At 61.2% G+C, this 10,913-nt stretch overlaps 1 protein-coding gene across 1 annotated transcript in view; it reads left to right on the forward strand.

The window, feature by feature from the left end:
- The window catches only part of PPP5C (protein phosphatase 5 catalytic subunit), a 21,323-nt gene that overhangs the window by 2,464 nt on the left and 7,946 nt on the right, over positions 1-10,913 (forward strand). Inside the window, exons 2-3 of the mRNA XM_006911817.2 lie at positions 3,488-3,729; positions 10,674-10,821. Coding sequence (XP_006911879.1) covers positions 3,488-3,729; positions 10,674-10,821 — 390 coding nt within the window. The remainder of the gene's footprint in view (positions 1-3,487; positions 3,730-10,673; positions 10,822-10,913) is intronic.

Here is a 10,913-nt window from a genome sequence, read left to right on the forward strand (position 1 = left end):
CTTTGTGTCCAGAGGGGCGGAACTGGAGGCTGGGAGACCCAGGAGGAGGCTAGGGTAGCAGCTTGGGCAGGAGAGGATGGAGAGACGGACGTGAATGAGTAGATTTGAAAGATGTTCGGGAGGCTGACTTGACAGAACACAGTGACCACCTGGCTTTGGGGGCTGAGGGACCAGGAGGCACCCGGGACAAGGCCCAGTCTCCAGCTGGGGGATGGCATGGAAAGTGGAGTCATCCCCAAAATGGGGCTCGGGAGGAACAGCAAATGTGGGGGGTGATGTTGAGGTGACGTAAGAATTCTGGGAAACAGTAAGCCATTGAGAGGGGTTCCTTACTCCCCAGGACCTGGGGTCCAAGCTCTCAGGAGCCCCAGGGCTGGGCGGGCTGCCAGAGGTCCTGGCATTGAGCTGGCACAGAGGAGAACGCCCCCTGGGGTCCAGGCCCCTCTTTGTGGCAGGCAGCAGCAGGCACAGAGCCCTAGCCTGGGGGCCTATGGGAACAACAATAAAAAGAATAATTACAGCTCCCTTTAATTGCGCCCCTGTGGTGGCCAGGTACACCGCTTTATTGGCTCCTCCTTGGGGCACCGGGAGGCAGGTAGCAGCAGTCCTGTTTGTTTTAATAGAGGAAGCTGAGGCTCAAAGAAAAACCACTTCCCCAAGGTCAGAGCGTGTGAGCGGCGCAGCCGGATATCCCCCTTCCTTGCCATGTGCTCGGCTGCCACGCTCAGAGGCCTAACCTGAGCCGTCCCGGCTCCCGGCAGTGGATGGGGACCTCAGGGCTCAGAGGATCCCCACCCACCTTTCCCCGTTAGACGGGATTACTTCTGTGAGCAGAGCCTGGTCCCCGACGTTGTTCAGCTCTTTTCCCTTCTGTCTGGGCCTCGTCACCCGCCTTCTGTAAAGCGGGAGGGGTTGTATTTAACGCCCAAGGAGGCCCCCGGGTCTGAGAGTGTGTAGACCTGTTTAAGAGCTCAGGCTGCCCACGTTCAAAATCTCGTTTGTTCTTCTTCCCCGCCGTGTGACCTCTCTGTGCCTCAGTTTCCTCCTCTCTAAACCGGGGACTGTCTTGAGGATTGAACGAGCTCATATTCGTAGATCACGGGGAACGGGGCTGGGATACAGTGCCCTTCGGCAGATGCTGAAGCACGGGTCCCTCCCATTTCCTCTGCTCCATTCTCTTCTTCCCCTCACTTAGTCATTCGTTCACTTTTCTGAGCGTCTGCCGTAGCCGCATTCCCTACATGAGTTCATTCAGCCCTCACAGCCACCCAGGGAGGCGGGGCCGACTGTGACTCCGCATTCAGACGAGCAAATCGAGGCTCGGGGAGGGGAGTCTGTTGGCCTGAGGTCTCGTGGTCGGACCCGCAGAGCCCCATGTCAGGCTTTCAGACACCAGGCTCCCCACCCCATACGAGAGGGTACTCAAGCAGCACCTCTCCCGTCCGGAGAGCTGGCCAGCGGCCCCTGGAAGTCCGCCAGGAGGCTGGAAGGAGTCCTCGAAGGCGCTGGCATTCCAGGGAGGGTCGGTCAGATTCGGGCTGCCTCGTTCTGCCCCTGCTTGTTTCTGGGAAGTCCTGGGCCTGCCCTTCGGGCTCACAGCCCTGGGGGAACACACCCAACACCTGATGGTGGCAACCCAGAATGGGCAGGGCTGGGTAGGGGAGCCTGAGGCATGGGGCAGCCCAGAGGGGTGCCCGATCCAGCCTGGGGGTCAAGGAGGGCTTTCTGAAAGAGAGGACGTTGAGCCAGTTGAAAGATTGCCAGATGCTGGCCTGCAAAAGGAATCATCGTTCTGTTGTTCCTGGCCATCTCCCCAGGAACTGGCGGCTTCCCCTTTCTCTAGTGTTGGTCGTTCGGTCAGCCTTGTCTGTCTGTCTGTCTGTCTCTGTCTTCATTTCCTCCTTCACACATCCACTCAAGGACCGTTCAGGGAGTTAGGAACCCTCTTCCACTCCTCATCCTCCAGGCCTCAGGTCAGACATCCCCCTGACCGCCCCAGCCCTGAACACTCTGGGTCATCACTTTCTGGCGACAGATCTGGGTGTTGTCCTTCACTCCCCCACCGGACTGTGAGCCCCAGAAGGGCAGGGCTGAGGAGTGCTGTGTCCCCAGACATGGCAGGGGCTCAGAGAAGTAAGACAGACAGGGCCCCTGCCCTCATGGGGCTCAGGTTGAAATTGGGGAGGTGGATTATAAGCAGACAAAACAAAAAAATCTGATCGCTTATCAGGTGGCTCTGGAGAAAAGTAAAGTGGGAGTTAGGGCAGGGGTTCCCATTTTAGGCCGCATATTAGTAGGACTCCTAGAAACTCAAGTCAGGAGGGGTGTGTAAGTTGCCCAGGAATAGGGCCCAGGCCACCTGTCCTTGTGCCAAGCTTCCACCCAGAAGCTACCTGACATGGAGGCTTAGAGTGGGAGCATTGGGTTTTGGCCCGGCTCAGAATCCCTGCCTGCCACTTGCCATGTGACCTCGAGCATGGGCCTTCCTTCTCTGAGCCTCAGTCCCATCATCTGGATAGTGGGGCTGATAATAGTCATCCTCAGGGTTGCTGGTGAGGGATTCGTAGAGTCGCATGTGACAAGAGCCCCGTGTGGCAAGCTTGGTCTCCTGCCTGTGAAACGGCCACGTGGAAGGGGTCCAAGCCTGGCTCTGTAGCTATAGACTGGGTTTTTGACCTTGAACAAGACCTCATGACTCATCTGTAAAGTGAGTACCAGACGGTGTTGGTGCTCTGGAGACGGGAGGATTCCTCGGGTCGAGACGTGAAATGCAGGGCGCAGCCAAAGCTCACTTCAAATAAAATGCTCCTCCTCCCCTTGGCCAAATAGCACATCCTGCTGCTCCACACTTAGAACGTCAGTGTCCAGACCTTGCTGTGGCCATGGCCTTCAGGATCGGTCCTGCCAGCCTCCCCTAACTTACTCGCCTCCCCCCGCCCAGGCCTTTGCACCTGCCGTCCCTGCTGTCGGGAAGGCCGTTCTCCAGCCTGGTTCGTTGCTTCCTTTGGCTCCTGGCTGATAGGTCCTCTTCTCCTCAAGGCCTAAGAAGGCTCCTTCTTCCCCACTTCCTGTTCTCCCACCAGTTCCCTTCTTCGGACTCGTTTGTTGCTTTGGGGGCTAGACAGCGAAGGGGCTCAGAGCAGACTCGCATGTGCTGGGTCACACGTCAGCGCTGGCACTCAGTAAGATGTCCTCTCGGGCATGACGAGGAGTCAGGAAGACCCTCCTGAGGTCCCGGACTGGGGCCTGGAGCGGGAGGTGGTTGGGTGGGCAGGTGCGTGGAAGTGACCTCAGGTCCTGGGGATTCGGACCTGAGAAGACGAGGACAGGGGAGGGGGGCAGGCCGAAGAGACATTTCTGAGCTCAGCCGTGGACCTCGGTTTCCCCATCTGTAAATGGGGAGACCGGGCCAGCACTCAGCCGAGGGCCTGTTCTTGCTGGGTGGCAACAGCCCGGCCTCATGCCGCTTCCTCCTCCATCTCCACAGCCAAGGACTACGAGAACGCGATCAAGTTCTACAGCCAGGCCATCGAGCTGAACCCCAGCAATGCCATCTACTATGGCAACCGCAGCCTGGCCTACCTGCGCACCGAGTGCTACGGCTACGCGCTGGCCGATGCCACGCGGGCCATCGAGATCGACAAGAAGTACATTAAGGGCTACTACCGCCGGGCCGCCAGCAACATGGCACTGGGCAAGTTCCGGGCCGCCCTGCGCGACTACGAGACGGTGAGCCGGGCCTCGGGGGTGGATGGCCAGGGCCTGTGGGTGGGCTGCGGAAGGACGGCCTCGTGCGCGTGCCTGGAGCGAGGAGGCTGGGAGCAGGTCACTCACGAATTTACCCAGCACCCATTCGTGCAAGTGCCGCTGAGGCCCCTTGGCCTGAAGCCAGCTGCCGGGGTTCACATCCTGGCTCTGCCGTCTCTCACTTGGTTACCTGGACATGTCACCTGGCCTGTCTGTGCCTTCTTTTCCACATCTGTGGAAATGGGGAGAACAGTAAGACCTGCCTCTATGGATTGCCACGAAGAATAAATGAGTTTCTGCTTTTGGAGCGTTGAGAGCAGATCCTGGCGCGTGGTCCGTGTTCTGTGACAATGAACCGTCAGGATATCATTGTCGGTGAATAAGAGCCACACTGGCCTTCTTCTGGTGGGGCTTTGAATTCCGAGTAGGGCAGGAATCAAACCTGTGCCGCTGGCCAGGTAAACGAGGTCAGTGCAGGTGAGGATATGTGCGGGCAGAGTGTGGAACAGGGCGATATGCTGTGGACAGTACACGGGGCTGACGACGGAGGGGACCTAGAGCACGGCGGGAGTTCAGTAGTTTACGCTGCCATCGCCGTGACTCCTGGCGGTGGTGATGGTGGCAGGGACTGGCAGAGCGCAGGTCCTGACGCCAGGCAGGCCCTCCGGCCTGCGCAGTGACTGGCCCATGAGTCGGCGTGAGCCCCGTGAGGTGGGGACTGTGGTTCACCCCCGTCGTACGGAGGAGGAGACTGAGGCCCAGGGGGTTTAGTCACCCGCCCACTAGCAAGCAGCTGGCACGTTGGAAGGGTGGCAGGGCTGGGCTTTGAACCCCGGCGGCCCGGCTCCCCTGTGTCAGAGTTTGCTCCTCGAGTGTCGGGGTTTCCTCTGTTCTGTCGGTTGGGGCAGTGCCCAGCGGGGGCTCAGTCACTGTTTGTGGAATGAACTCTCACACACGCTCCCTCCCTCCTTCCACTTCAGTCACACGCGAGCAGCTTCTGTCATGTGGGGAGGGGCGGCCAGGGGAGCCGAGAGCCACAGGCTGCAGTTGGAGGGTGCCACGTGGGACTGCTGGGCTGGCTGGAGCCAAACCCTGGGCCAAGGGACATCTCTGTCCGGGTAGGGGCAGAGGCACAGAGGAGGGGGTAATTTAGAGACAGGTGAGATGGAGGGGGCTGGGGTGCCACCCAAGAGGACAGGGGAAGGAGCAGGACAGGGTCCTTACCCGCCTGGGCTCCTAAGCCGTTCCCCGGCCAAACCTTGCCCTTGTCCCGGTGTCCTCATCTGGAAAATGGTGGCAGGAATAGCCCCGTCCTGGTCACCGTGGGGCTCTGCTGGAGCCGTATGAGTGAGGGTTGCTGGGGCTGGAGGGCTCAGTGATGAGTATTCCAGGAGGACAGTGCGGCTCGGACGGGGACAGAGCTGCTTAGGGCTCCAGTGGGGTGGGGGCCTGGATGGGGGCGCAGGAGGTGAGAAGGGCCGGGAGCATGGGTGCGCTGCGGGGTCTTCCATCCCCCAGCTGCGAGAACACCTCTCCCTGGGGTACGGAGAGGGCACGCTGCCATCGCCGTGACTCCTGGCGGTAGTGATGGTGGTGATGGTGGCAGGGACTGGCAGAGCGCAGGAGCATGGGTGCGCTGCAGGGTCTTCCATCCCCCGGCTGCGAGAACACCTCTCCCTGGGGTACGGAGAGGGCTTGTCACGGCCCTGCCCAGTGTGGGGCTGCGGCAGTCACTTCCAGCCGTCTCGTGGATGTGCCACATCTGAGCTTTGCCCCAGGCCTCGAGAATGCCAGGGAGGGCTGTGGGAGGTCCACAGCCTTTAGGGGACCGGCCTGAGGCGGGGCCACACGCAGCATTTAAATTGTCACGGCCCGTTTCCCTGTGGGAGCCCTGCTGGCAGCACTGGGGGTCCCCACGTGAGCCTGAGACCCTTGCCCACCCGGCCTGGGTCTGGCCCACCATTGCCAGCCAGCCACGCGCCCGCGAGCCATCCACCCTCCCCTATTCTGACACGTCTCTTCAGGCTCCGTGGACACAGGACAGAGGGGTCAGGCCCTGGGGCAGCTCCCCTTCCAGAGTCTGCCTCTGACCCTCCAGCCGTCTTATGACATGCTAGAGGTTCACAGATGACGTGCACGGGCCCCCCCCTTAGATCATGGCATCCTGGGGGCACCCTGAGACGTGACCTTGGTTGAACAAACGAGCCCAAGGCTCTGCAGCCCGGGCCCTCGTCAGCCTGTTTCCTAATCCGCATGCTCACTGTGGGCCCAGCTCTGTTGTGAGCTCTTTACGTGCATGAATTCAACCCATTTAATGGAAAGGAAACCGAGGTCTAGAGAGGGGGAACCCCTCCTCCAAGGTTGCCCCGCAGAGAAGCGGCAGAGCTAGGACTCGACCCGGAGTCCGTGCTCGGCGCTGTCCATGGGCTCTGCAGTCAGTTTAATGGCTTGAGACCCACAGCAATGGAACGGAGAAGGGAAACAGCTCGCCGTTTGCAGGAGGTGGTGTGTACCGCGTGAAGAACTCTTTTCTGTTCACGTGCATGTTGAGGTGCGCCGTGAGTGTGTTTCTTACCGACTCACGATCGGAAAGTCCGCCGGTCGCCGGCCCGGCTGGACGCAGCTGCTGCAGGCCCAGGGCCGCGGTTCTCCGGCCTCCGTGTCCTCGTCCGTGAAGGGCGGGGAGCAGGAGGGCCAGCCCCAGAGTCCGTGCGCAGATGAAATGAGGTCAGTGCATTTAGAGCGGGGCCCACCCCCGCCTGGCACTGGGCGACCTTTCTCCTAGGGATATGTCGGGGGAAGAGCCTGAGGCTCTCGGGAAGCACTGTGTGCAGAGGCCAAGACCTCGTTGGGGGTCCGGGAACTGGGGGTGTCTCCATTCTGCTCCCCCTCCAAGGCCAAGCCTCGGACCCTCAGTGGGAACTGAGCCCTGCTCTCCACTGGTCCTTGTCGAATATCCCCACTGACCTCGTCATCTCCGAGTTAATCCTTTCGGGGGGTCCTTGCTTCAGGGTCCCCCACCCCTTTATTGGGTCCTCTTCTGAGGTGACCCACTATGTTCTTTCCTGTCTGTGGTTGCAACTCAGGCGGTCACCGGGCCCAGGCCGGATCTGGAGGACTCCTGCCCTGCTGCCCCTTCTGGGGTTCGTCGGGCCTGGTTTGTAATACGGTTTCCACGTGGGCTTCTCCTTGCAGCTGACCCCCCCGCAGCCAGGTCGAAATGCGTTTGCCTCGTGAGCCCGTGCGTGAGCCCGTGCGCCGGGGCGTGGGTCAATGGTGGTAGCAGGAGTCGGGTGACACCCAACAGCGTGTATTCTGGGCCGTTGCGACCCTCACGCCGTGGGGCATGTCGTCCCTGATGTACAGATGAAGAAACTGAGGACCAGAGACTACATCGCTGCCCCGAGGTCCCATAGCCAGGAAGTGACAGCCTGGTGCCAAAGCAGGCTCCCGGCCACAGGACGTGTGCTATGGCCAAAAGTTTCCTGGCACAATGTTCGCCGTTAGCTCAGGCAGCGTACGCCAGTGGTCCCTCTTCTGTTCCATTATCAGAAGAATGTAACCCACTAGAGGGTCTCAGCCTGTGGGGCGAAAACCCTGGTGTCGTGGCTGAGCCGTCCCAGCACACTGCCACCCTGGGACCCCGGCTCCCCTCCAGCCGTCTGGGCCGTGTCCGTCATCTGTACGTTGTAGATCAACACGGTGCCCCCCACACGTTGCCATGTGGGTCCCCCGAGGTCAGGAGCACTCAGCGTGGGGCCAATCCCTCACCCTCAGTTCCAGACTCAGGCTATTCTGAAACTCACAGTTGTTCTAGTAAGTTCGTGCCACTCATTTGGTGGCAGAATCTGACTTCCCATGTGGTGTGACTGGAGGTTTTGTGGCAGAAACGGGAGTGAACGTGATGACCAGGTGCCACTCAGATCCGCTGGGGTGTCACATGGCGTAGAGCATGTGCACGGTGTCACCTCTCTAAAACTCCGAGAATTCCCGGTTCCCAAACCTGCAGTCCCCGTGGCCACAGCAGGGATCGCGACCCTGTATGGTCGTTTGGTCGATTCGAGCAGTGTAGTCATTGCCCGGTAGCTCTCCCGGCTGAGACACCTCTTTGTAAAAGCAGCTTTTCATCTTGAGAGCACTGCAGTTGTGGGAAGTAATACAGAGATCCATTCCCCCAGTTTCCCCGGCGGCAAACTGCATAAAACCACCATCAGGAGACTGACACTATACGGTCCCGACGCCACTTTGTAAAGAAGAGCCCAGCACTAAGTTCTGGCCCAGTGGGCCTCGGCTCCTGAAGGACTGGCCAGGCCCCTCCGGTTGGGAGCCAGTGACCATCCCCAGGAGCAGAGCCTGGCAGGGCCACTCCTGTCTCGGCCAGCTGTTGAGTCATAGCAGCCACCGCAGGCCCGGAAATGAGCGCTGGCTCGTGGCTAGGCCCTGCCGTGGGTCCAGTGGTGATTCTCACGGGGGTGCTGGCACCCTCCTCACCTTTAGAAGCGGAGGGAGACTCGAGAGATGTGACCGCCTGCGTGGAAGGCCTGCATTCAGACCCCAGAGGCCTGACCCCAGAGCGGCACCCAGGACCACGACCCCATAGAGCCCGTCCCTCTCCCTGGAGGATGTCCGGGGGTGCTGCGGGGACGGCGGCCGCGGGCAGGGAGGGGAACGCGTCTTAGCGTGCGAGGTGGGAGTCGGGAGCCCAGGCAGGGAGAGGACGGAAGCTGGCTTCTTGGGTTCCTGATGTAGCCTCTCTGGGCCTCCGTTTCCTCGTTTATCAAATGGGAATTGTGATGGTAACTCCACGGAGAGCTACTCTGAGGATGAAATGAGCAGGTCAATTGCTTACAACAATGTCGGGGACATAGTCCTCAGAAAATTAGCCACGTGTCGTTGCTGCTTCTGCCCATTACTGCTCCTGCTCCTCTCTCATGTCGTCAGGGGTTGTCCTCGTCCTCCGCCCCAGCCTGTGAGCTCTCTGGGCACAGGGCACTGGGCGCATCCGTCCACTCGGGGCATCATTCATGCTGGGACGCGGCCTCAGCCCCATCCTTGGGGGCCACCTTCCTGTGGGGAAGAGCAGTGCTGGGGTTGGCCAGGTGATCCAGAGAGCCCGGGAGGGTCCCTGACCCTGCCTGGGGATGGGAGGGACCTGGAAGAGGAGGGGCTAGAAAGGACTTGGAGGTGGGAGGAGGCGTCTGGGCCAGGGAGCAGCCTGCTCAGGGCCCGGAGGTGAGGGAAGCTGGTGTGTGTGGTGACTCGGGGGGTTCACCTGGGTGGGCGGTGCTGGCCACGCAGAGGAAGCGGCCCCCGCGGGCCAGGCCGTGGTGGTCTGGACTTCCTCCCAGGGCGCAGACGCCAGGGGACTCCAGGGAACGTCTGGCACTCCCTCCCTCTCAAGCCTTGCATCACAGCCACACCCCAGGTGGAGCCACCTGGCAGGGTGCCCTAGCCAGAGCCTGCCCATACAGCAAGGAAGCCATCGCTGGCTGAGAGCCAGCTTTCTGCCACCCCTCCCGGTCCACATACCCATTCCTAGGGTGGGTGAGCCACACTGACCCTCAGGGAGCCTCCGAGCAGGCTTCTGACTCACCCCGCCAGGCCGTCCACCAGGTGGCGTCCCCACCCGGAGGGCCAGCCCTGACACCACCCCTCTCTGCCCAGGCCCAGGAGCTGTGGCGGCACTAATAACAACAGCAGAAACAGTTGTAGATAACTGTCTGAAGCTCAGAGGGCGAAGTCACGTGCCCAAGGTCACACAGCAAGCGAGCAGCAGAGCAGGAATCGGAACCCAGCCCTGCCTGCCTCTGCGCCCGCCAGAGCAGTTTGCGGGAAGCAGGACAGAAGGTGGAGGGGGTGGTGGGCTCGTTTTACTGAGGACTTACTTTGTCCCGAAGCGAAGCCACGTGCCTTGATTCACGTGCGCTGCTTTCATCAGCATGGCAGCCTGTGAAAGGGGCCCTGAGGAGCAGCCGACGCTCGCGGCACTGACGCGGGGTGGGCCCTGCCTGGTGCCGCTGCGCACGCCTCGCGAGTGTTCACGCGCCAGCCCGCAGAGCAGCCCGCGGAGGCGGACGCTGAGCACTCCTGTCTTACAGGGCAGGAAACCGAGCCACAGAGAGGCAGACCTGCTTGCCCAGGGTTACTCAGCCGATGACTGGAGCTGGGATTCGAGCCCAGGCAGCCGGGCTCTATGGGCCACAGTCTCCAGCTCCCTTCAGAGAAGGAAACTGAGGGGAGTCGTTTGTCCTGGGTCTCCCCGAAAGCCCAAGGTTGAGCAAGGGACATCACTCAGCGCTGGCTATGCCCGCCGAGCCCTGTGTTTGTCACTTATACCCAGCAGCCCTGGCAGGTGGAGCCCGTTATTCGCCCTCTCTCCGTTTTATAGATGAAGAAACTGAGGTTCAGGCAGTCTGAGTCATCCAGCAAGTCCCTGGCCCTTTGGCCGCATCTGGGCTGTTAATCGGGCTTTAGACCCAGCGTGTCCTGTCCTGTCACACCCGCCACCGTGGCACTGCCTGTAACACCAGTGCAGTGTGCCCCGGCCTGCCCGGTTCTGACGACAGACCCGAATCTGAGCACGGGCTCCGCGGGCGGGGCAGTTCTGTTTCAGCGATGGAGCTGAGACATATGCAGAACGCCTGCAGGGGTCACCGCACGTACCCCTCGCAACAGCCCCGTGTGGGCCGCTCCGTTAGGTCTGGTTTGGGGACACAGAAACTGCGGCCCGGAGGTGAACCTGCCCAGGATTGCACCACCAGTGCGGCCCCAGGTGGCCTGGCTTCAGCACTCCCTGAGCCCAGGACTGGGCAGCCCGTGGGCGGCTGTGGCATCCCGGACTCCTGACTGCTCTGCACCCCTGCTTGGTCCGAGGTTGATGCCCCCTCCTCCCTCCCTTCCTTCCCTCTGCCCACCTGCCTGCCCAGGTGGTAAAGGTGAAGCCTCACGACAAGGATGCCAAAATGAAATACCAGGAGTGCAACAAGATCGTGAAACAGAAGGCCTTCGAGCGGGCCATCGCGGGTGACGAGCACAAGCGCTCTGTCGTGGACTCGCTGGACGTCGAGAGCATGAGTGAGTCCGGCCCGGGCGCCCCGCCATGCCTTGTGTACACTCGGGGTGAGGGGAAGGGGGTTGGCAGTGGCCCCGGTCCCTGTCACCAGTCC

Source organism: Pteropus alecto, unplaced genomic scaffold (assembly GCF_000325575.1).
Source record: "Pteropus alecto unplaced genomic scaffold, ASM32557v1 scaffold194, whole genome shotgun sequence".
In the NCBI taxonomy this organism is placed as follows: Eukaryota; Metazoa; Chordata; class Mammalia; order Chiroptera; family Pteropodidae; genus Pteropus; species Pteropus alecto.